This window comes from Hyla sarda, chromosome 1, assembly GCF_029499605.1.
Source record: "Hyla sarda isolate aHylSar1 chromosome 1, aHylSar1.hap1, whole genome shotgun sequence".
In the NCBI taxonomy this organism is placed as follows: domain Eukaryota; kingdom Metazoa; phylum Chordata; class Amphibia; order Anura; family Hylidae; genus Hyla; species Hyla sarda.
In genome coordinates this window covers 72,361,684-72,388,942 of record NC_079189.1, presented here as the reverse complement: position 1 = coordinate 72,388,942, position 27,259 = coordinate 72,361,684, and the positions used below count along the sequence as shown (strand labels likewise).

The following is a 27,259-nucleotide window of genomic DNA, read 5'->3' as shown; positions in this document are numbered from 1 at the left end:
GCCCTGTGACGTAAGCAATCCCATTACTCTTTGTAATGGTGAATGGCAGATGTTCGGACCATCAGATTCGCCCCTCCCCCTGCCCATATAAGGGAGCGGTGGCCATCTTCTCTCTCTCTTGTTCCTGGGCAAGTCCTGTACAGCAACTAACGCAGTGAGTTAGGCCCGAGCCTTGCGGCAACGGCTGAACAAATCTAAATATAGAGTGTATCAGTTCCCAGACACTCTGCAGCATCACCGGACCTAATAATACCCCTAAATCTGGACGGATCTGCAAATATCTACCCTAAATTCAGAGATTGTTTAACCTCTTCAGGACATAGGGCGTATGGATACGCCCTGCATCCCGAGTCCTTAAGGACCGAGGGCGTATCCATACGCCCGTGGGAATTCCGGCCCCCACCACTAGCCGGTTGGGGACCGGAGCCGGATGCCTGCTGAAATCGTTCAGCAGGCATCCCGGCATATCGCCCAGGGGGGTCATTATGCCCCCCCATGTCGGCGATCGCCGCAGATCGCTGGACAATTCAGTCCAGCGATCTGCGGCGATTCCGGGTCAATCGGGTCTCCAGTGACCCGATGACCCAGAATTACTGGCTGTTCGGGGCCGTCTCTGACGGCCCCGAACAGCCAGAGCCTGCAGGGGTGAGGTGGCACTGGTGCCACCTCACGATCGCCCTGATTCGTCGGCCGGATTACCGGCCGACCAATCAGGGCGCCTGCTGCGGGTGTCACTCCCGCACCCGCTCCGCCCCTCTTCTAGAGGACGTGAGCGGGTGCGGGACGTGCACCCCGGGTGCTGGGGACCCCGATCCCCGGCGCCCCTGTTGGGATCGGGGCCCCAGGAGCAGCTGCGGCGGCGGGACTGACCTGCAGCGTCTGGATCGTTGGAGGTGAGTGACAGCCTCCTGCTGCAAAAAGGGCATGCTGGGAGCTGTAGTTATGCAACAGCAGGAGGCAGACCACCACAACTCCCAGCATTCCCTTATGGGCATGCTGGGACTTATGGTTTTGCAACAGCTGGAGGCACATTCTTTCTATGGAAAAGTGTACCTTCAGCTGTTGTATAACTACAACTCCCAGCTTGCACAAACAGCTAAAGTGCATGCTGGGAGTTGTAGTGGTGCATCTGCTGGTTGCATAACTACAACTCCCAGCATGCCCGTTGGCTGTCGGTGACTGCTGAGAGTTGTAGTTTTGCAACAGCTGAAGGCACACTGGTTGTGAAACTCAGAGTTTTTTTTTACCTAACTCAGTGTTTCATGACCGGTGTGCCTCCAGCTGTTGCAAACTACAACTCTCAGCAGTCACCGTACACCATGCACCGTACATGCTGGGAGTTGTAGTTTTGCAACAGCTGGAGGCACACTGGTTGTGAAACACTGAGTTAGGTAAAAAAAAAAACTCTGAGTTTCACAACCAGTGTGCCTTCAGCTGTTGCAAAACTACAACTCTCAGCAGTCACCGACAGCCAACGGGCATGCTGGGAGTTGTAGTTATGCAACAGCTGGATGTCCGTCCCCCCCGCCCCAATGTGAACGTACAGGGTACACTCACATGGGCGGAGGATTACAGTAAGTATCTGGCTGCAAATTTGAGCTGCCGCAAACTTTCTGCTGCAGCTCAAATTGCCAGCGAGAAACTACTGTGAACCCCCCGCCCGTGCGACTGTACCCTAAAAACACTACACTACACTAACACACAATAAAATAAAAAGTAAAAAACACTACATATACACATACCCCTATACAACCCCCCTCCCCAATAAAAATGAAAAACGTCTGGTACGCCACTGTTTCCAGAACGGAGCCTCCAGCTGTTGCAAAACAACTCCCAGTATTGTCGGACAGCCGTTGACTGTCCAGGCATGCTGGGAGTTTTGCAACAGCTGGAGGCACCCTGTTTGGGAATCACTGGCGTAGAATTCCCCTATGTCCACCCCTATGCAATCCCTAATTTAGGCCTCAAATGCGCATGGCGCTCTCACTTTGGAGCCCTGTCGTATTTCAAGGCAACAGTTTAGGGTCACATATGGGGTATCGCCGTACTCGGGAGAAATTGTGTTACAAATTTTGGGGGGTATTTTCTGCTTTTACCCTTTTAAAAAATGTAAAATTTTTGGGAAAACAAGCATTTTAGGTAAAAAAAAAATTTTTTTTTACATATGCAAAAGTCGTGAAACACCTGTGGGGTATAAAGGTTCACTTAACCCCTTGTTACGTTCCCCGAGGGGTCTAGTTTCCAAAATGGTATGCCATGTGGGTTTTTTTTTGCTGTCCTGGCACCATAGGGGCTTCCTAAATGCGGCATGCCCCCAGAGCAAAATTTGCTTTCAAAAAGCCAAATGTGACTCCTTCTCTTCCGAGACCTGTAGTGCGCCAGCAGAGCACTTTTCCCCCCCATATGGGGTGTTTTCTGAATCGGGAGAAATTGGGCTTCAAATTTTTAGGGGTATTTTCTGCTATTACCCTTTTTAAAAATAAAAAATTTTGGGGAAAACAAGCATTTTAGGTAAAATTTAAATTTTTTTTTTTACATTTGCAAAAGTCGTGAAACACCTGTGGGGTATTAAGGTTCACTTTATCCCATGTTACATTCCCCGAGGGGTCTAGTTTCCAAAATGGTATGCCATGTGTTTTTTTTTTGCTGTTCTGGCACCATAAGGGCTTCCTAAAGGTAACATGCCCCCCAAAAACCATTTCAGAAAAACGTACTCTCCAAAATCCCCTTGTCGCTCCTTCACTTCTGAGCCCTCTACTGCGCCCGCCGAACACTTTACATAGACATATGAGGTAGGTGCTTACTCGAGAGAAATCAGGCTACAAAAACAAGTAAACATTTTGTCCTTTTACCCCTTGTAAAAATTAAAAAATTGGGTCTACAAGAACATGTGAGTGTAAAAAATGAAGATTGTGAATTTTCTCCTTCACTTTGCTGCTATTCCTGTGAAACACCTAAAGGGTTAAAACGCTGACTGAATGTCATTTTGAATACTTTGGGGGGTGTAGTTTTTATAATGGGGTCATTTATGGGGTATTTCTAATATAAAGGCCCTTCAAATCCACTTCAAACCTGAACTGGTCCCTGAAAAATACTGAGTTTGAAAATTTTGTGAAAAATCGGAAAATTGCTGCTGACCGTTGAAGCCCTCTGGTGTCTTCCAAAAGTAATAACACGTCAATTTTATGATGCAAACATAAAGTAGACATATTGTATATGTGAACCAAAAAAAAATGTATTCGTAATATCCATTTTCCTTACAGGCAGAGAGCTTCAAAGTTAGAAAAATGCAACATTTTCAAATTTTTCATCAAATTTACGGATTTTTCACCAAGAAAGGATGCAAGTATCGACAAAAATTTACCACTATGTTAAAGTAGAATATGTCACGAAAAAACAATCTCGGAATCAGAATGATAACTAAAAGCATTCCAGAGTTATTAATGTTTAAAGTGACAGTGGTCAGATGTGCAAAAAATGCTCCGGTCCTTAAGGCCAAAATGGGCTCCGTCCTGAAGGGGTTAAATATCAAGGTCCGCAACAACTGTCAGTCACTAAGCAAGCTAAAGACTGTTTATATGAGACTGTTTCTGTGCCTTGGATACTGCAAGCACTTAAGTAAAGTTGTTCAAGTTCAAGTTAAATCTTCTTGTGGACCTTCAGTCATTTCATGCACCTATCGTTACTGGGGAGGGCGGCGATAGGCCGGAACATTGATTCAGCATACCAGCCCTCAGCCTGGCGTCATGAACTATAGGGTTAACATTAACCCCTCATATACCGATACCTTACCACCACTACCATACACCCCCCAAGGGCTACCACAATAATCCTGCCACACACTGTACCCTGAATATAATGCTGCTATACACTGTACCCACTGAATATAATACTACCCCACACTGTATCCACGGAATATAATACTGTCATATACTGTACCCACTAAATATAATCCTGCCACACACTGTACCCTGAATATAATGCTGACCCACACTGTATCTACTGAATATAATACTGCTATACACTAAACCCACTAAATATAATCCTGCCACACACTGTACCCTAAATATAATGCTGCTCCACACTGTATCCACTGAATATAATACTACCACACATGCATACACATCACATATACATATACACCCCCTCTTATCCTCTGTGTCCTCATCACCCCCATAACCACCGCCAAACCTCTCCTCACTACTATAACCCTCCCAGCACCTCTCCTCATCACTACTATAACCCCACCCCCCGCACCTCTCCTCATCACTACTATAACCAGGGGGGTTATGGGGGTGACCCCCCCCTGCACCTCTCATCACCTCCATAACCCCCCTGCACCTCTCCTCATCACCCCCCCCAACCCCCCCATGGCGCCTCTCATCACCCCCCCCCCCAGCACCTCTCATCATCCCCATAACCTCCCTGCACCTCTTATCACTTCCATAAACCCCCCACACCTCTTCTCACCCCCACAACCCCCCTGCACCTCTTATCACCCCCATAACACACCTGCAGCTCTTATGAACCTCATAACACCCCTGCAGCTCTTATTACCCTCATAACACCCCCTGAACCTCTTATCACCCCCATAACCCCCCTGCACCTCTTATCACCCCCATAACACCCCCCCTGCACCTCTTATCACCCCATAACACCCCTGCACCTCTTATAACCCCCATAACCCCCCTGCACCTCTTATCACCCCCATAACCCCCCTGCACCTCTTATGACCCCCCATAACCCCCCTGCACCTCTTATGACCCCCATAACACCCCCCTGCACCTCTTATCACCCTTGCACCTCTTATGACCCCCATAACACCCTCCACCCACACCTCTCATTACCATTGTAGTCCCCTAACCACCATATGATCAAAACAACACTTTAAACGAATGTCAGGACCCCGCTCGTGACATCACGTCCACTCCCCTCAATGCAAGTCTATGGGAGGGGGCGTGACGGCTGACTTCCGATAGACTTACATTGAGGGGGCATGGCCGTGACGTCACGAGTCTCCGCCCTGCATCGCCAGTCATCCGGCACGGAGCGAAGTTCGCTCCACTCACCGGATGCCTGGGTTGCCACAGCCGAGATTGCGGGGGTCCCCAGTGGCGGGCAGCCGCGATCAGACATCTTATGTCTAGGGGCGGAGAACCCCTTTAAATAGAGCTGACCCTTTCTACAGGGGACCATCCATGGGCTTTCACACTTTGCATTGCATGTAAAGAAGAAATAGTGATTCCCAAAAACAGTGCCACCCCTGTCCACGGGCTGTACGTGGTATTGCAGCTTAGCCCCATTTACTTTATTGAGCTTAGCTTCAATTCCAGAGGTTATTGGCCATGGCACCCTTATAAAGAAAATACATGTACTAACAGTTAAACTTTACATGTGGAGAAAATCACAAGAAAACCATAATAAACCTGAAATACATAATTGTGGATTTAAATTTCCACACTATGTGCTAATATGTGTGCATGCATCTTGTAAATAGGATTTTTTTTTACTACTGCATGTAATTACATGTGCTTTTTTTTTGTTTTGCTGCTTTTATTATACGGTGCGGCAATAATGTGGATTTTTATTGCACTACAAACTGCTGGTTGTTACTGGAAAGTCAGACATCAGACACATCCCTAACAACCCTATATATGGGACAGATTACTGGATAATGTCTAAGGCTAAACCCAGTCTACACTAGCAGCAATTGAAGCCACAGTATCTCAGCGAATAGATCAGTGTTCCGCAACATGGATGCCTCCAGCTGTTCCAAAACTTCTACTCCCAGCATCGTGTTTCATCCAGTTCTGCAACAGCAGGAGGCACCCTTGTTGGGAAACACTGGGTTAGATAGAGGGAGAATGCTCTGTTACCTGATCGCTGCCACACAGGATGCTATTGCTGCACAATACAGAAGTATTCCATTGGATTATAGAAGCAATCACATGTTCCCTGGTTGGATGAACAAAAAAAGTAAAAAAAAAAAACAACTTTAATAATTTGTTTTTTTTAGATAATATATATATATATATATATATATATATATATATTCTAAACAGAAAACTATAAATAAAAATAATTGGTACTGCCACACCTGGAAATGTCTAATATCTTAAAATATTGTGTTATTTAGCCCTTAAAAACATACTTTGCAAGTATTCCTCCTTTTGCTCATCCCAGTGATATAAAAAGTAATACAAAATGATAAAAAAAAAAAAATGTATGTATCCTAAAATGGTAACAATACAAACTACAGTTACAGAATAGGGCAGTGTTACCCAACCAGGGTACTCTGGTTGGGAAACACTGGAATAGAGTGATAAAAAGCTATTTTCAAATATATATTTATTTATTTAAAAAGTAAAACACAACAAAAACTGTGTCAAATTGCTATATCTGTATATGTTATTTGTACTGGCCTGCAAAACAAAGTCAACATGTATTGAGGCTAAGTTTCCACTTGGTTTTTTGTCCTGTGTTTTTAGGGTTAAAATAAACGCCTGAAAAAACACCAGTGCAAGTTCCTGCATCTGGCGTTTTTTCTGCTGTTTTTTCTGGCGTTTTTTTTTCATTTGTGTGGAAATTGCACCTTGGCAGTTTTTTTTTTTTGGTACCCAAAATTAGTTGGGTACCAAAGAAAAAAAAGAATGCAGTAGTGATGGAAAAAATATGTATTTAACAAAAGTTATATTTTTTATAACTAAATTTTTATCATTTTTTTTATAAAGTGTGTGTGTTTCACTTTTTTTTCTCAATTTTTTAAAATTTTTTAGCTAGTACTACTCCCAGCATGGAACAGACTGTTCCATGATGGGAGTAGTAGTACCTGTACTAATAGACATATCGCCCGATGCAATCGTCCATAATACAGCGCCCACATCTCTGCTCTGCACTCCGGCCAGTGATGTGAATAGAACATCACTCATTCATATTTTCCGCTCAGAGTGGGGATTGGCTGGATGGCGGCAGCCAATCACAGCTCTCAGAGGGAAATATGAATGAGTGATGTTCTATTCACATCACAGGCCGGAGTATAGTGCAGAGATGCGAGCGTTGTATAGAGCCGCTCCACATCTCTGCAATAGAAAGGACGATCGCATCGGGTGTCAGTAGTGATACCCGCTGTGATCTGTTCTTACCTGCAGGTACTACTACTCCGAACATGGAGCACACTCTGCTCCATGCTGGGAGCTGTAGTACCTGCATTAATAGACAGATCGCAGCGAGTGTAACTTCTGACACCTGCTGTGATCTGTCTATTAATGCAGGTACTAGAGCTCCCAGCATTGAGCAGAGTGTGCTCCATGTTGGGAGTAGTAGTACTTGCATTTAAGGAAAGATCACAGCGGATCTTCCTGTATAATGTATAGATGCGGCCGGCCGCTCTTCTATGGTCCCTTGCCCTGACGTATATATAAACCTATTCATATTTCCCAAAGAGAGTTGTGATTGGCTGGAACCATCTGGCCAATCACAGCTCTCTGCGGGAAATATGAATAGGTGTATATACACGGCAGTGCATGGGAACATAGAAGAGCACTCAGCCGCATCTAGACATTATAAAGAAGGATCGCAACAGGCGATCTGTCTATTAGTACAGGTACTACTACTCCCATCATGGAACAGTGTGTTCCATGCTGGGAGTAGTAGTACTACCTAAAAAAGTGTAAAAATAATCCCTGTTTTAAAAATTAATAAAAATTTTGTTATAAAAAAGATACATTTCGTTAGATACAATTTTTTCCATAACTACTGTATCTTTTTTTTTTTTTTAATGGTACCCTATGAAATTTTATTAAAAAAAGGTATCTCCATCACTTTTTTGGATTGCTAAAGTCCAAAAAAGAATAAAAACCGCCTGCAAAAACGCCAAAGTTAAAGCCCACATATCGTTTTTCTTGGCGTTTTTTCACTCCCATAGACTTCTATGGGAGAAAAACGCCACGGTTTTGACTAAAAAATCACCAGTGGCTCAACATGCTGCGATTTTGGTAAACCGCCAAGGAGCTGAAAAACGCAAAAAAAAAAGTGAAAAAACGCCAAAAGGATTAAAAAAAAAACGCCAAACTGAAAAACGCCAAATGGAAAAAGAATTTTGCAATTTCTCATTGATTTACAGCTAACATCTGGCCGCAGCGTTTTTTAGCCGAAAAAACGCCATGCAGCAGAATTGGCATTTTTCATGGCATTAAAAGAAAAAAAAAAAAATTGAAGTAGAAGTAGAAACTTAGCCTAATTCTGTATAGAGAACAACATAAAAATGAAACTCACAAAACATTGACGGAATTGTGTTTTTTTTTTCACCCCAAAAATATATGTATTTTTTTATAACATGTGTATATAAAATAAATAGTAAAAAAATAAAATTTTATATATATATATCTATATCTATATATATATATATATATATATATATATATATATATATATCAAAGACAAAAAGAAACATAGCCAGCACAACTACCCAATACACGGGTGCACGCTGCTGTGGCAAATACAGACTATACAAAAAAGAAGGTTGCAGCAGCACTCTTGGTCAAAAAAATTGAGGCTCTTAGCACACTTTTTGATCAAAACGTGTCCCCATCCATCACACCGAGGTGGCCTCATTTCGGATGGGATCCTAACACTCATTTCACTCACCTCTGCTGGGCATATGGTTAGGTTCCAATCCGAAATGAGGCCACCTCGGTGTGATGGATGGGGACACGTTTTGATCAAAAAGTGCGCTAAGAGCCTCAATTTTTTTGACCAAGAGTGCTGCTGCAACCTTCTTTTTTGTATACTTTTTATTTGCCACAGCAGCGTGCACCCGTGTATTAGGTAGTTGTGCTGGCTATTTTTCTTTTTGTTTTTGCTGTGCAATATAGGGGGAGTGGCACCCTCTGTAGCCGTACACCCCTCCCTGTTCACAGGAGGTTTTTTAAATTGATAGTGGATCCAGCATGTCACCCAGTCCGAGGCCATATGCCCAGCAGAGGTGAGTGAAATGAGTGTTAGGCTGGGTTCACACTGCAGAATTTCTGGGCAGAATTTCTGCCGGAGATTGAGCTGGTGGCGCTAGGACCGAGCAGACTACATTGCTGCCCCCATAGACTGGAATACATTTCTGGGTGGACCTTTTGGGAGATCTGCTCAAAAATGCATTGCCATCTATGGGGACGGCAATGTAGTCTGTGCGGTCCTAGTGCCGCCATCTCTATCTCTGGCAGAAATTCCAAAGTGTGAACCTAGCCTTAGGGTCCCATTCGGAAATGAGGCCACCGCCGCGTGGTGGAGGGGGGACACGTTTTGATCAAAAAGAGCCTCCATTTTTTTTACCAAGAGTGCCGCTGCAACCTTCTTTTTTGTTCTCTCTCTCTCTCTCTCTCTATATTATTATTTTATTTTTTTCCAGTTCATTTTAAATAAAATTAATTCAAAATGCAACATGAAAAACCATGCAGGAAAACCAAGAACAAAAGAAAAGACAAAACCCCTAAGACAATGGTGGCATTGTATTTTTTTTTAGATTAATATATATTATATCAATATATATATATATATATATATATATATATATATATATATATATATATTGATATATATATATTGATATATGTATATATACATAAAACAAACAAAATAGGAAAAATAAACAATAAAAACTGTCTGTCATTAGGCGGTTAATGAATACTGAGTTCTTCTTCTTACCCAGCAATGGTGGATCAATAGGGGTGGGCTATATATTAATAACTGCAGTGACTATTGTGGGGGCAGTAAATGTGTAAGTGTATAAGATATTCCAGCAGCAGATGTGTGCACACGTGCTGTCTGTACATTATAGGGCGATAATACATTATTGATGACGTATGGCTATAGGATCCCGAGCTCCGTGCTGGTGACGTCACTGGCAGATGAGGGAATCCTCCCTGACCGGGAATAGCCCCGTCTCCGCTCACTGATTGGCTGACTGCAGCTCCAACCCTGACAGCGAACGTCTGCAGGAGGCGCACTGCGCATGCGTCATCCCCGGTAGCTGAGGCTGGGATTCTAGGGGATTGCGGGGATCAGGAGCGGAATGATGAGGAGCGGAGGCGGGGGAGACATGGATGATGGCCGGGACTGGGAGGTGAGCGTTGTGCCTGCTCTCCTCCGTGCACCTTCATACTGTATATATGTATACACATCAGAACTGGTGAAGGAGTGCAGGGGGGAGGGGGGATCATACACCCCAACCAGTGGGCTCCCAATTTTTGCAAAACTACAACCCCCATCATATCCTGACATCCGAAGATAAAGGTTGTAGTTTGGATCAGATTGCAAATGTGTTGGGGATCCCTGTCATACAAACCTTAGGCCCAGGCTGATCCCTATGGCTGTACATATAGAAACCTATAGATCTGCACTGGGTAGGACAATGCAGGACCGTGTGGGAACTGAGTTCCTGCACTTTTTTTCCACAGCAGTAACACCTTTCCCATTAGCAGGAGTCTTGCAGGACCAGCCCTTGAGTGGAAATCTTGGGTGAGTTCCCTCACTTTTTTTTCCCCAAAAGTCATACGTGACTGCGACTGTCACCTCCAAGTTGATGTAAATGTAGCATGAGCATACCACAGCATATACATTGCCATAGTATACGGAGGCACTATATATATATATATATATATATATATATATATATATATATATATGTATGGCCCTGTTCACATTACGATATATATATATATATATATATATATATATATATATATATATATATATACCTTTATACCAACAAAAACTATTTACACATATTGCATTGTAGCTGTAGATGTCTGTTGTCTAAAGCAGTGTTTTCCAACCCGCGTGCCTCCAGCTGTTGCAAAACTACAACTCCCAGCATGCCCGGACAGCCAATGGCTGTCCGGGCATGCTGGGAGTTGTAGTTTTGGAACAACTAGAGCCACATTGGTTAGGGAACACTGGTCTAAAGCAGTGGTCTCCAAACTCTGGACCTCCAGATGTTGCAAAACTACAGCTCCCAGCATGCCATTTGCGTGGACTGCATTGTATTGATATCGAGTAGAAATTTCTTCACGTGCATGGGACCTAAAGCACAATTTCCAAGCGGAATCCGGTGGAAAAATTGCGCTGAAAAATGTAGTTGCAGCGGAGTCCTATTGTTTTCAGTGGGATTCTGCTGCACCATGCACGTGGCGAAAACATTTGCTGCGGAAGTCCAAGTTCTGGCCTCTGACACAATTGCACGATCCTCTTGAAAACGCATTTCAATCTACGGACACAACGCATTTACAAGCAGTCCTAGTGCCTACCGGGCAGACATTCTGCAAAAGTTCCGCCTAAGTGCTCTTTCGCATGACGGAATTTCCACGTGGCGGAATAATTCAGCTTGGAAATTCTTCTATATGAAGTTAACATTTTCCCTGTCGCATTCACGCTGCAGGTTTCCCGTTGCAGGAAATTCAGCAATCCTGATTTTGCAAGAAAAGAACGAACGTGTCAATTCTTTTAGCAGAATCGGCTTGGAAATACATTGCTGTCAATGGAGACTGCGCAAGTCCTAGTGCTGACTGATCTGGGCGGCCGCTGCTGAATACAGAATTTCCTAGCAGAATTGTTAAAGGGGTATTCCGGGGTTAACTAACTTTTTACTATCCTGCCCATTATGAATAATTATGCTAGTTTTACATTTACTTGCTATACCGCTCTGCCGTGGATCGTCTTCTTATTCTTCTTTATATGATCCCCGCAGGTCTAGCGTTTCCTTTCAGGTCCTGATGACGTTCGTCACACAATCCTTTGCGGCTCGAGGTGGCAGCTGGTATACGGGGGTTTGGCTATTTCTTGTATTACCTCACAAGCCAGCCCCCTGATGACATTTGCGGTCCATCTGTATGTGCCGTCCCGTGATCTCGGCAATCTGCGCAGGGAACGTCGGCACGTCAGGACGTACAGATGGACCACAAACGTCATCAGGGGGCTGGCTTGTGAGGTAATACAAGAAATAGCCAAGCCCCGTATACCAGCTGCCACCTCGAGCCGCAAAGGATTGTGTGACGAACGTCATCAGGACCTGAAAGGAAACGCTAGACCTGGGGGGACCATATAAAGAATACGATCCACGGCAGAGCCGTATAGCAAGTACATGTAGAACTAGCATAATTATTCATAATGGGCAGGATAGTTAAAAGTTGGTTATCCCCAGAATACCCCTTTAAGCATACCGGTCAGATCCCACAATAAAAAAAAAAAAAAAAAATTGTTACTCAGTACCTAATCCTGACCATGTATATCTAATTTTTCTGCCTCTATCACCTATATTTAATCTTTTCATTAGCTCATTGTGTTAGAAATCTTCTCAGGTGAAGGGGCGTGTCCCTCGCTTGTGGTGGAGGGAGGTGATTGGTGTGTGGTGGGAGGGGTGTGTCTCTCCCTTGTGGTGGTGGGAGGTGATTGGTGTGTGGTGGGAGGGGCGTGTCTCTCCCTTGTGGTGGTGGGAGGTGATTGGTGTGTGGTGGGAGGGGCGTGTCTCTCCCTTGTGGTGGTGGGAGGTGATTGGTGTGTGGTGGGAGGAGGCATGTGTCACTCCCTTGTGGTGGTGGGAGGTGATTGGTGTGTGGTGGGAGGGGCGTGTCTCTCCCTTGTGGTGGTGGGAGGTGATTGGTGTGTGGTGGGAGGAGGCATGTGTCTCTCCCTTGTGGTGGTGGGAGGTGATTGGTGTGTGGTGGGAGGAGGCATGTGTCTCTCCCTTGTGGTGGAGGGAGGTGATTGGTGTGTGGTGGGAGGAGGCATGTGTCTCTCCCTTGTGGTGGAGGGAGGTGATTGGTGTGTGGTGGGAGGAGGCATGTGTCCCTCCCTTGTGGTGGAGGGAGGTGATTGGTGTGTGGTGGGAGGAGGCATGTGTCTCTCCCTTGTGGTGGTGGGAGGTGATTGGTGTGTGGTGGGAGGAGGCATGTGTCTCTCCACTGTGGTGATGGGAGGTGATTGGTGTGTGGTGGGAGGAGGCATGTGTCTCTCCACTGTGGTGGTGGGAGGTGATTGGTGTGTGGTGGGAGGAGGCATGTGTCACTCCCTTGTGGTGGTGGGAGGGGATTGGTGTGTGGTGGGAGGAGGCATGTGTCTCTCCCTTGTGGTGGTGGGAGGTGATTGGTGTGTGGTGGGAAGAGGCATTACTCTCGCTTGTGGTGGTGGGAGGTGATTGGTGTGTGGTGGGAAGAGGCATTACTCTCGCTTGTGGTGGTGGGAGGTGATTGGTGTGTGGTGGGAGGAGGCATTACTCTCCCTTGTGGTGGTAGGAGGTGATTGATGTGTGGTTGGAGGAGGCGTGTCTCTCCCTTGAGGTGGTGGGAGGTGATTGGTGTGTCTGCTAATGCAGCCTTGTCAATGTGTTATCTCTTGTCCATGACTCATGGAATGGTTAGTGTCCCAGTAGGTATGGGGACCCCTAGTGGTGGGATTTTCAGGAGCCGTTTTCTTTATTAAATATTCAAAATATTTAACCAATCATATTACAAATGGTCTCAACATCGGTCACAACATATAAAAGGTTTTTGGGTGTGACAGTGCCCATTTAAGCTGGATTTCACTAGAAATTTTTGCTGTGTGAAAGGGCCCTAAGGATATGTTCACACTAAATGAACAAGAAAATGCTCCCAAAGAGGAAACATCCTTTTTAAAAATTTCCTCGTCAAAACCCTCTTTAATTCCTTGCCAGAAAGTGCAAGGACAAAATTCCAGACGGAATCCCCATGAAAGAAATGTATGTCAATTTTTGAAGTGAAAATTAAATCCTTGTCAGATTTCCCATTGAAATCAAGAGAGCTTGGATACTAGGTGGATTTTGAGGCAGAATTCACATGGAAATCTGTGAGGAATCTGCCTCAAATTACTCAGGCTGGGTTCACATCACCATTTTTCATTTCCGTTATAAAATCTCCATTTGCCTCCGTTAATTTTACATCCTTCATTCCTACTGAGCATGCTCAGAAAAAAAAACCCAGAATGGAAATGGTTAAAAAAACAGATGTTTTAACGGACATAAAGGATGTTATCGGTCCGTTATTTTATATAAAATTTTAACAAAAATATTTTAATATAATAAATCGTTGACTTCCGTTAACATAGTTTTCATATCCGTTAACAATGACCTCCGTAAGGTAATTGACATTTCATAATAAATTTGCCCAACGCTGCTGTAAACATAGCTTTAAAGGGGTACTCCGCTGCAAAGGATAGGGGATAAGATGTCTGATCGCTGGGGCCCCCGCGATCTCCCGCAGCACCTGGTGTTCTAAACAAACGCATAGTTCCTGCGGCAGTGGTCGTGATGTCACGCCACCCCCCCCCCTCCATTCATGTCTACGGGAGGGTGCGTGTCGACAGACACCTCCCCCCAGCCATAGACCTAAATGGAGGGGGTGTGGCGTGACATTATGAGGGGGCGTGATCGTGATGTCACGATCACGGCCTCCGGCTCTGAGCATTGTGAACAAAATGTATAGAACGCTGGCGCACCGGAGTGCTCCTTTAAGGGGGACACTCCCATTGACTTTTGTGGGATTTCTGCTGCTGTGTGCATCTGTTCACATCGGCTTCTGAGGCTTTACTGCAGATTCCATCATACATTACAGGAACAATAACACCAAGAGCAGAGAAAGATTCCAGTGATAATAACAGCCATCTCGGGCAACCCTACAGACCCCAGTGTAGGCCGATGGCCTCTAGCGCTTCTATAGGCTGCAGGAACCTTGATATAAAGTTTTTGTTTTTTGTTTTTACCAGTTCCTTGTATGCAAGAGGAAGCTCGAAAGCAAGAAAGAAGCTTTACTGATCCTATCCAAAGAGCTGGACACATGTCAGCAAGAAAGGGACCAATATAAGCTGATGGCAAACCAGCTCCGGGAGCGGCACCAGGCGCTGAAGAGGAAGTATCGGGAGTTAATAGTATGTACCATACAGCTGTGTCAGTGTACGCATTTATGTAAGGCTGGTTTCACACGGCAGAATTTCTGCGCAAATTTCTGCTAAATTCTGCACTGAATTCTGCTTGAAAATTCAGCATGAATTTATTACCTGCTGCAGAATTTCCACGGCAGCAATTCCATTGAAGTGAATTGACTATAAATTCATGCAGAATCCCGTCCAGAAATACTGCCGTGTGAACATAGCCCAATAGAGCTGGTTACACAATGTCACGCGCTCTCACTGAGACTTCTCATTGACTGTGCATGCATATTGTCAATCAATAATGGTTGCGGGCGTGATTGAGTAGGGTAGGTGTTGTGGACTCTGCCTCCTGGACCACTCAGAGCGACTTTCAGAGGGTTTACTAAAGGTTTTTTTTGGGATAGACTGCACCCTATCTACAAAGATGAAGTAGGCTTGTAAATCCCTACTGTACTGTGTGTGCAGCTTCACCTGTCTATTTTATGTAACAGATGCTTTTTAACAGACACGTTCCTTGTGTAACATCACCAAACACCTCTACTATGCTGTAGTCAACACTGAAGAAAATCCCATGTTAAAGGGGTACAGTCAAACAGATTTGTAAATGACTTCTATAAAAAAATCTTTACCCTTCCAGTACTTTTTAGCAGCTGTATTCTACAGAGGAAATTCTTTTCTTTTTGAATTTCTTTTTTTTTTTTGTCTTGTCCACAGTGCTCTCTGCTGACACCTCTGTCCGTGTCAGGCACTGTCCAGAGCAGCATAGGTTTGCTATGGGGATTTTCTCCTGCTCTGGACAGTTTTTGATACGGGCATCCGGTGTCAGCAGAGAGCAGTGTGGACAAGACAAAAAAGAAATTCAAAAAGAAATGAACTTCCTCTGTAGCATACAGCTGCTAAAAAGTTCTGGAAGGGTAAAGATTTTTTTAACAGAAGTCATTTACAAATCTGTTTAACTTTCTGGCCCCAGGTGATTAAAAAAAAAAAATGTTTTCCACCGGAGTACCCCTTTAAAGGAGAACTTCAAAGGGAGTTTTTTTTTTTTCTAATTATGACCATTGTGTGGAATATAAAAAAATGAACATCTACTTACCTCCAGCGCAATGCCTCCAGTGTCTTGCTCCGGTCCCCCGCAGTGATCGGCTTCCGGAAGCTGCAGCTCTACTGTCATCTACGAAAGCACCCAGACCCAGTCATCCCGCGGCTTAACCAATTGCTGGCTGAGGTGGACATCATTGCGGCCAGCCATTCTCTTAACTGCAGTTTGACACACTGGGCCCAGGTGCTTCCTTAGAAGGTGGTCACGCTGTAGTTTCAGAAATACCATCCGTGCCGGGACCATAGTGGGACACTGGAGGTACTGTGGGAGCGCTGAAGGTAAGTTTATTAAAGGAGTACTCCACTGCACAAACTGTTCCGAATGCTGGAGCCGGAGCTTGAGACATCATAGCCCCGCCCCCTCACGATGTCACACCCCGCCCCCTCAATGCAAGTCTGTGGGAGGGGGCGTGACGGCCGTCACGCCCCCTCCCACAGACTTGCATTGAGGGGGCGTGGCGTGACGTCATGAGGGGTCTATGACATCTTCAGCTCCCGGCACCGACTCCAGTGTTCGGAACAGTTTGTTCCAAACGCTGAGCAGTGGAGTGCTCCTTTTAAGGTAAGGTAGGTTATTTTTTTTATTTTTTTTTTATATACAATACATACACAACGTTGTTCTTTGACATTGAATTGTTTTCTTCAGTGTTCACTACACCATAATAGCAGTGTTTGATGATAGGCTTAAATACTCTGACATCTGCCCTGTCTAAACGCATTCACCAGGAAAACAACACATTTAGTACTGATTTCTATTCTCTACAACAACTCAATCATCAGTAACAAAAACATTTATTATGTCATTCCCAAACTTCTAATAAGGCAGCCTAGAGGTCTGCTTATGGCCCAAATTTGTCCAAAAGATCATCTGCTTATCTCATGTGAGAGATGTTTAGATCCACTAAATACTATCTATATAATAGAACATTTTCATTGCATATTTGTTTAGTCATCTCAAAGTGGTTTTACTATTAAGTATATTTTCTTTTCAAATTTTACATTTTATTTCAAAAAATTTTTTTATTTTTATTTTTTTTACACACAACACTACATAATATTGTGTAGATACCCATTGTACTCTTACCCCTCAAGGCATGACCCTACAAGACCTTTGCAGTCCTGGGGTATCTGGTATTGCAGCTCATTTATGCTGCATTGAAGTGGTAATATCACACACAACCTCAGGATAGGTGTGATGCTGTTTTTAGAAGAAATTAACTCTGTTTTACTATTCCTAGATAACCTCTTTTATCCAGGAAGTTGTGAGGTCCGGTTTCTATGGATCTAACTTGTTTTTCAGCACATCTCACTACATTGGATTGAGATTCGGAGGCCAACTTCTTCCCTTGACCCTTGATACAGTTCTGATACTTATGAGCTCGTTTTATTTTGGCAATTTTGGTAGAGGTCGGGAGTTATTATGGGCACTCTGATCAGTCTCTGGCTACGAAGCTCCATACAAGCGGCAGTGCACTGTGTGTTTTGATACCTTTCTATCATACCCAGCATTAAATGGCATTTCAGAAATATTTATGTACCATCATAGCACGAGTAACGTGTATGTCACATGCTCTTCCATAAACAGCCATCTTATGGACGGGATAGCCCGCACACAGGGACAGGGCATGGAGCCTACAATATTAGTAAGTCCCTCCTTTTAATAAACAGTACCATTTACTATAAACTTGCAAAAAGTGACCATTCCTTTAAAGGGGTATTCCAGTGGCAAACTATTTTTTTTTTTTTTTTTTATTAACTGGTGCCATAAAGTTAAACCGATTTGTAAATTACCTTTTATTTAAAAATCTTAATCCTTCCAGTACTTATCAGCTGCTGCTGTATAATACAGAGTAAGTTGATTTCTTTTTAAATTTCTTTTCTGTCTGACCACAGTGCTCTCTGCTGACACCTCTGTTCATTTTAGGAACTTTCCAGAGTAGAAGCAAATCCCCATAGCAAACCTCTCCTGCTCTGGACAGTTCCTGACATGGACAGAGTTGTCAGCAGTGAGCACTGTGGTCAGACAGAAAGGAAATTCAAAAAGAAAATAACTTCCTGTGGAGGATATATCAGCTGATTAGTACTGGAAGGATTACGATTTTTAAATAGAAGTAATTTACTAATCTGTTTAACTTTATGGCACCAGTTGAATAAAGGCTGTGAAGAAGCTTTTTGTTGCCTGTGCTCTGCATCAGCTGACAATAAAGTTGTGTTGGATCCTATGACGTGTGCCGCAGACGTTCTTTCTCTCACCTGTGTGATTACCTCTGCTGCTGTTAGTCTGCTACGAGCACCGCCCGGACCTTCGGAGCGACCACTCGCAAATCTGCCGATTCCCATTCCTGACGGGGACTTCTCCACATTCATTTAAAAAAAAAAAAATAAGTTTTCCCCCGGAGTACCCCCTTTAAAAGAGTATTCAAAGAGTAAAAGTTATTCCCTATCCACAAGGTAAGGGATTATTAACTGATTAGTGGGGATTTGACTTCTGGGACCCTCACCGATCACAAGAATGGAGGTCAAATATCTCACGAGTGAATGGAGTGGCAGCATGTCTGCTTGACTGCTGACCCATTCATTCTTGATGGAATTCCTGAACATTGCTTTATTTGGCTCTATTCCTAAGTCCCATAGAAAGTGAAAGGAGAGGTGGCTGAGCATGTGTGTTGCCCTCCCCTCCCCCAATCACTCGGTTGACATTTGACCTGGTTGTATACCCAGTGATCAGATAGTAATCCACTATTCAATATCCATCTAATGGATATAACTTTTATTTTGGGATAACCCCTTTTAGATTGAACAAATATGGAATAGTAGGGGACATCTATGAGGGGACGGGTACTTTTGAAAAGCAGCACTAGAAAGTTTGTGTAACATTGACCTGTATATTGTACCATTGTTATTGTTAGCTTATGATATTATCTTCCCCAGCAAAGGTAAGTTGGCCAGTAAATAAATACTTGGGACACCGGACCTCTCTCTGCAGAATTTTATCCTAGTGTTGTAGTTTAATAATCCTATATAAAGAGTTAGTGTCCATTTCTCCCGGCTGGAACAAACCTATGGTTAGAGCTGACGTCATGTCATTAGCAGCTGTCGTCCTGCCGGCTTCCTTCTCTTTTACCCTTGGATATCGCAGAGCAGAACACAATAGCTTTCTGATTTTCAAGTTCAGTCTCCAGATCACAATTTGTGTAATCTAGATGGGGGGGTGGGGAGATAATTGCCCCGCTGAGGAAACGGCCTCAATAGAAAGTGGTGGGGGGTTAGGCTGAGGAGCAATAGAGTGTGTGTAGGGGAAGGATGGCGTCCATTAACACATTTGATTGCAATCTATAGAATTCAGAAGTCGGCCCATCAGAATTATTGATCACTACAAAAATATCTCAGTAATCTTAATAATTGTTGTAGGAGCAGTGCAGTTCCCCTTCTTAACACGGGAGGAGATGTGGCATGCCTGGTCACGGGTGGTCTGGATTTGATACCTTTAACGTGCCAAGTCCTCTATTAACTATCTAGGAGAAGTGATGCTCTTTATAATCACTGCTACGGGGTAAATACATGACTAAATATAACAGCGCCGTTTGGACACAAGACAGGAGACCTTGGCCTTAAGTCACCTGCTTGTCATATACATTAGGCTCGTATCATTTATGTAGGTCTTAAAATAATTGTTAGTTAGCCGCACATCACCCTGTGTAAACATGATTGCAGCTGACCATGGTGAAACTAAAGGCTCACAGGAATGTGCGGCCAAGGGTCACTTGTGGAGCTGGAGTCTGTTTTTTCAGATTCATGAACAATAGAGTTAAAGGGGTACTCCGGTGGAAAAAAAATTTTTTTAATCAACTGGTGCCAGAAAGTTAAACAGATTTGTAAATTACTTCTATTAAAAAATCTTAGTCCTTCCAGTACTTTTTGGAACACAGGGCTCTCTGCTGACATCACGAGCACAGTGCTCTCTGCTGACATCTCTTTCCATTTTAGGAACTGTCCAGAGCAGCATATGGGGATTTTCTCCTACTCTGGACAGTTCTTTAAAATGGACAGAGAAGTCAGCAGAGAGCACTCTGCTCGTGGTGTCAGCAGAGAGCTCTGTGTTCCAAGGAGAAAATAATTTCCTCTGTATTATTCAGCAGCTAATAAGTACTAGAAGGATTAAGATTTTTTAATAAAAGTAATATACAAATCTGTTTAACTTTCTCGCACCAGTTGATTTAAAAAAAAAAAAAAAGATGCGTATAGAGTAATATAGTGTATGGCGTAACATAGAAACATAGAATATGTCGGCAGATAAGAACCATTTGGCCCATCTAGTCTGCCCAATAATCTGAATCCTATCAATAGTCCCTGGTCCTATCTTATATGGAGGATAGCCTTATGCTTATCCATATCTTATATGAAGGATAGCCTTATGCTTATCCCATGCATGCTTAAACTCCTTCACCGTATTTGCAGCGACCACTTCTGCAGGAAGGCTATTCCATGCATCCACTACTCTCTCAGTAAAGTAATACTTCCTGATATTACTCAATACACCTTCCACCTCTAATATAAAACTATGTCCTCTTTTGGTAGTTTTTCTTCTTTTAAATATTGTCTCCTCCTTTACCGTGTTGATTTTCTTTATGTATCATATCCCCTCTGTCTCTTCTTTCTTCTTACATGTTAAGGTCCTTTATCCTCTCCTGGTAAGTTTTATCCTGCAATCCATGTACTAGTTTAGTAGCTCTTCTCTGAACTCTCTCTAGAGTATCTATATCCTTCTGAAGATACGGCCTCCAGTACTGCGCACAATACTCCAATTGAGGTCTCACCAGTGTTATGTGCAGCGGCATGAGCACTTCTCTTTCTACTGCTTATACCTCTCCCTATACATCCAAGCATTCTGCTAGTGTTTCCTGCTGATCTATTACATTGTCTTCCTACCTTTAAATCTTCTGAAATAATTACTCCTAAATCCCTTTCCTCAGATACTGAGATCAGGACTGTGCCAAATATTCTATATTCTGCCCGAGGGTTTTTAGGCCCCAGGTGCATTATCTTGCACTTAAATTAAATTTGCCTAAATTCTTTTCCATTTGGCGGATACCTCCAGAAAGATCAACCCTGTTACATATTTTTGTGTCATCAACAAAAAGACATACCGTATATACTCGAGTATAAGCCGACCAGAGTATAAGCCGAGACCCCTAATTTCAACCCAAAATCCCAGGAAAAGTTATTGACTCGAGTATAAGCCTAGGGTGGGAAATACCTCATCCCCACCTGTCATCATCCAGACCCCCGTCATTAACATCCTCATCATCATCCCCTTGTCATCATCCCACACATCCCCCCTTCATCATCCCCTTATCATCATCCCACACATCCCCCCTTCATCATCCCCTTATCATCCCACACATCCCCCCTTCATCATCCCCTTATCATCCCACACATCCCCCCTTCATCATCCTCTTATCATCCCACACATCCCCCCTTCATCATCCCCTTATCATCCCACACATCCCCCCTTCATCATCCCCTTATCATCCCACACATCCCCCCTTCATCATCCCCTTATCATCCCACACATCCCCCCTTCATCATCCCCTTATCATCCCACACATCCCCCCTTCATCATCCCCTTATCATCCCACACATCCCCCCTTCATCATCCTCTTATCATCCCACACATCCCCCCTTCATCATCCCCTTATCATCCCACACATCCCCCCTTCATCATCCCCTTATCATCCCGCACATCCCCCCTTCATCATCCCCTTATCATCCCACACATCCCCCCTTCATCATCCCCTTATCATCCCCCCTTCATCATCCCCTTATCATCCCCACAACCCCCCCTTCATCATCCCCACCCCCCTTCATCATCCCCACAACCCCCCTTCATCATCCTCTTCTCATCATTCGCCCTCAGTGGTCTTCAACCTGCGGACCTCCAGAGGTTTCAAAACTACAACTCCCAGCAAGCCCGGGCAGCCATCGGCTGTCCGGGCTTGCTGGGAGTTGTAGTTTTGAAACCTCCGGAGGTCCGCAGGTTGAAGACCACTGCGGCCTTCAACATCATCCAGCCCCCTCTCACCCCCCTTTAGTTCTGAGTACTCACCTCCGCTCGGCGCTGGTCCGGTCCTGCAGGGCTGTCCGGTGAGGAGGTGGTCCGGTGGGGAGGTGGTCCGGGCTGCTATCTTCACCGGGGGCGCCTCTTCTCCGCGCTTCCGGCCCGGAATAGAGGCGTTGCCTTGACAATGACGCAGAAGTACGTTGGCAATGAACGCACCTATGCGTCGTTGTCACGGCAACGTGACTATTCTGAGGCCGGGCCCGAAGCGCTTAGAAGAGGCCTCCCCGGTGAAGATAGCAGCCCGGAACCAGTATCCCACCGGACCACCTCCTCACCGGACAGCCCTGCAGGACCGGACCAGCGCCGAGCGGAGGTGAGTACTCAGAACTAAAGGGGGTGAGAGGGGGCTGGATGATGTTGAAGGCCGCAGTGGTCTTCAACCTGCGGACCTCCGGAGGTTTCAAAACTACAACTCCCAGCAAGCCCGGACAGCCGATGGCTGCCCGGGCTTGCTGGGAGTTGTAGTTTTGAAACCTCTGGAGGTCCGCAGGTTGAAGACCACTGCGGGCGGGGGCGTTCACTCGAGTATAAGCCGAGGGGGGTGTTTTCAGCACGAAAAATCGTGCTGAAAAACTCGGCTTATACTCGAGTATATACGGTACCTTACCATCAGGACCTTTTGCAATATCACTAATGAAGATATTAAACAAAATTGGTCCCAGTACAGATCCCTGAGGTATCCCACTGGTAACAAGACCTTGCTCTGAATATTCTCCATTGACTACAACCCTCTGTTGTCTGTCATTCAGCCACTGCCTAATCCACTCAACAATATGGGAGTCCAAGCTCAATGACTGCAGTTTGATAAGTCTTCTATGTGGGACAGTGTCAAAAGCCTTACTAAAATCTAGATATGCGATGTCTACTGCCCCTCCGCCATCTATTATTTTAGTCACCCAGTCAAAAAAATTAATAAGATTTGTTTGACATGATCTCCATGAAGTAAATCCATGTTGTTTTTCATCTTGCAATCCATGGGATTTTAGATGTTCCACAATCCTATCCTTTAGTAGGGTTTCCATTAATTTCCCACTATTGATGTCAGACTTACTACCCTAGGGTTGCTACAAATATGACCACTGTGAAGCCAGTCTTAGTGCTCCATTCACATTAGAGAAGTTGGTTCCGAAATCCATGTTAATTCTGCCCCCAAAAGTATTCCATTATCTTTAATCAAGGAACTTCAAACGGGAAAAAAATCAGGAACTCAAACAGCACCGAGCCAAGAACAATACATTAGCAGTGATAGAGGTAAGTACTTTTATTAACCGACATGCAACGCGTTTCACTGTGCAGGCACAGCGAAATGTGTTGCATGTCGCTTAGTAAAAGTACTTACCTCTATCACCGCTGATGTCCTGTTCATGGTCGGCGCCGTTTGAATTCCTGATTCCTTCCACTGTTTGAAGTTCCTTGATTCCTCCGCTCACTTGCAGGAAGAAGGCAGACTGGATTTCTTTACCAATACATACCCGATCCATTGTTGTGTATGTGGCTAGCCAACCCCGTACGGTAAGCGGTTTTAATAATTTCCCTTACCGTTGTATGGTGGTACTTTTCACATTGGAGTGCCTCTGCTTTCCCTTTAGATTATCCTTAATGGGAATCCATATTGGTAGTCCAGAGGGTGTAGATCCTTCTGCCCCTAAATTTAAAAATCTCTGCGAAAAAAAAGTGATCTGTCACCTAGTGCTGTGGTTTTACATGAAGTCAGCCTGGGTTTCACACAGAAATTGAGCCAGGAATAGGATGAGCCTGTTGAAAACTCTGTTTCATGGAATGAATGTGAAAATTTCCCTTATAAATCTGAAGGTACAACTTAGATTTTTCCCTAGATTTTTGTAGATGGAAAAGTCCATTGTTTAAACGTGCCCCAATAATGCTAACCAGGTTGTGTTTAGCTCTAAGACTAGTGGAGGGTTTTTTGGTATTGTTGAGATATATACTCATTTTAGCTGATACCATTTGTCTGGCATTCTGTCGTTTATGGCTTGACAAATCCCAGGCGCTAGGTAGCCATGGCGACTGAGAATTTAATTTTGTCAGCTCCTGCCGCACCTTTTGCATCGGGATTTCATGGGACACTGCAAGATTTTACAAGTGAAGGAGCGCTGCCAGTGTCATCGGCGGTAGGGGCCAGCTCCATCTTCACATAGCAGGCAACCGCAACTGTTAGAAGAGCTGTGCTCCGATCCTTGCAGTTAACACTTTAGATGCTGCTGTCAATGTGACCATAGCATCTAGCTGGGTGACAGGGAGGGGGTTCCATCTGTCCTCCATATGTACCCCACATCACAATCACAGAGTGCGGATGGTAGCCATGGCGACTTAAGCCGATCAGGCTCTGCCTGTCAGTGTAACACTAACAGGCATAATACACTGCAGTACAGATTTGTAGTGCAGTGTAATATAAATATATAAAAACCCTAAATATGAACACATACATATTTGGTATCGCCACGTCCATAACAACCCAGCCTATAAAGATATCACATTATTTAACGTGAGCAGTGAACACTAAAAAGCTCAAATATATTTTTTTCAATTTAGTTGCAATTTAAGTTTATAGATTTTTAAATTGACTATATTTTAATATGTTTTTCTGCCGTCAACCCCTGCATGCCCATGCTGTAGTTATGATGTCTCTCACCACTGAGGTGTTTATTTTCATTACTTGGGATAAGTTGGTTAGTGTTGTACTAGGTGTGAAAAGTATAACTGGGGAAATTGTAAAAAGCAACAACATCTCTAAAATTTGAAAATAGCTTTGGTTGTTTAAAAATATCCTGGCTTCTAACTTGTTTTTGACTGGCTCCTAGATTCAAACAAATGTGTCAAGCCCTGCTGGAGTTTTACCATGAACTTCTCTTCTCTTCCTAGGATATACAAAAAATTAGAACTTGTTTGCCTAAGAGGTTTTAAGAAATTAGCGTTAAATTGGTTGTGTGTTTGGTGTGTGTTTTCTTTCCTAACCCTGCTAAATAATTCTAACTGTCCTTGTTTTATTGCTTACAGGATGGAGACCCATCACTGCCACCTGAGAAGAGAAAGCAGGTACCCATTTATATCAGCTGCCAGTCATAGGGGCAGCTTTTTTCCTCTCTACATTTAGACCACACGCACACTTGGGATGCAAGTATATCGAAAAAAGACTAAAGTGTATTTCTAGCTTAATCTTATCCAAAGGGTAGGGGATAAGATGTCTGATTGCGGGGGGGCCCGCCGTGGGGATGTAGGGCGTAGGCTAGTGATGTCACGGCCACGCCCTGCTAGTGATGTCACAGCCAAGCCCCCTCAAAGCAAGTTTATGGGAGGGAGCGTGACGGCCGTCACGCCCCCTCCCATAGACTTGCATTGAGGGGGCGTGGCCATGACATCACTATCCTCTGGCGCTGCACCCAACGCTCTAAACGAACGCCGGGTGTAGCAGGGAGATCGCGGGGGGTCCCATCGGTGGGACCCCCGTGATCAGACATCTTATCCCCTACCCTTTGGATAGGGGATAAGATGTCTAGGGGCAGAGTACCCCTTTAAAGGGGTTATCCAGGAATAGAAAGACACAGCTACTTTCTTTCAAAAACTGCTCCCCGCCTGTCTCCAGGTTGGGTGTGGTTCTGCAGCTCAGTTCCATTGAAGTGAATGGAGCCAAGTTGTAAAACCACACCCAACCTGGAGACAGACGTGGAGATGTTTTGGAAAGAAAGGTAGCTGTGTTTTTCTATTCCTGGATAACCCCTTTAAGTGTTTATTCACACTTAGCGTATACTGTATGGATTTGGGACAAGAAATTTGGCAGGTAAGATCTGCAGTAGGTAATCAAGTTTTTCTGTATAAAATCCCAGTGTTGTGGAGTTTATACTGAGGATTTCACTTTGGATTTTATTCTGTGTCCAATGATAGAAAGAATAATACATTTTTTTATTTAAAAAATTACACACTGCAGATTTTACTTGAGGGTTTGTTTTTGTAAAATCCACAGCGTATATGCTAAGGGTGTTAGCTTGTATAGAGGTCCAGCACCATATAAAGATATAATCACGGCTCAAGGCCTGCAGGAATGCATGGTAACTGAGTTCCTGCATTTTTTCCAAAGCAGGAACACAGTTCCTATTAGCAGGAGTCCTGCAGGACCAGCCCTTGAGTGGAAATCTTGGGTTAGTTCCCACACTTTTTCCCAGGACTTGACCTCTGGATTTTATAAATCTTCACCTTTATTGGTGTACACCTCTGATACAAGCCATTCAGTGTCCAGAAAACGTTAACGCGTTTCAAACTATCCATTCTTAATGATAATCTATGCTTGAGAATGGCTAGTTTAAAGCATCTCTGTTGTTTCTGAACACTGTGAATGGCTTTTATCAGTGCTATGTAACAATAAAGGTGAACTTTTATTATATTCTAATTTGGTGCCGGACCTCTATCTCTATCCTTAGGCATCCGTGCAACTGGACAGGACTAAAATAACATGTGGCAGGTGTGGAGCTTAAAGGGGTACTCAGGTGAAAAACTATTTTTTTTAAATAAACTGGTGCCAGAACGTTAAACAGATTTGTAAATTACTTCTATTTAAAGGGGTACTACCGTGCTGACAACTTATCCCCTATCTAAAGGATAGGGGATAAGTTGCCTGATCGCGCGGGGGGTGATCCCCCGCGATCTCGCACACAGCACCCCGCTCTCATCAGGCCCGGAGCGAACATCCGCTCTGGGTCTGATGACGGGGCCGGTGATCGTGACGTCACAGCTCCGCCCCTCAATGCAAGTCGATGGCAGGGGGCGAGACAGCTGTCTCGCCCCCTGCCATAGACTTACATTGAGGGGCGGAGCGTGACGTCACAGGGGGCGGAGCCGTGACGTCACGATACTCCGGCCTGTGATCGGCAGTCATCAGACCCGGAGCGATGTTTGCTCCAGGGCCTGATGAGAGCGGGGTGCTGCGTGCAAGATCGCGGGAGTCCCTGGCGGTGGGACCCCGCGCAATCAGGCAACTTATCCCCTATCCTTTAGATAGGGGATAAGTTGTCAGCACGGTAGAAACCCTTTAAAAATCTTAATCCTTCCAGTACTTATCAGCTGCTGTATGCTCCACTGGTAGTTCTTTTCTTTTTT

At 44.4% G+C, this 27,259-nt stretch overlaps 1 protein-coding gene across 4 annotated transcripts in view; it reads left to right on the top strand.

Moving 5' to 3' along the window:
- CCDC149 (coiled-coil domain containing 149) overlaps nt 1-27,259 on the top strand; it is a 94,919-nt gene that overhangs the window by 10,975 nt on the left and 56,685 nt on the right. For 2 of the 4 annotated variants that reach the window (XM_056555783.1, XM_056555773.1), the window contains exons 1-3: nt 9,958-10,114; nt 14,767-14,928; nt 25,166-25,204. In XM_056555783.1, the coding sequence (XP_056411758.1) occupies nt 10,064-10,114; nt 14,767-14,928; nt 25,166-25,204 (252 nt within the window). In that variant the 5' untranslated portion in view covers nt 9,958-10,063. Of the gene's footprint in view, nt 1-9,957; nt 10,115-14,766; nt 14,929-25,165; nt 25,205-27,259 lie in introns of those variants that run through there. The other 2 variants (XM_056555764.1, XM_056555754.1) reach the window with 1 other exon arrangement.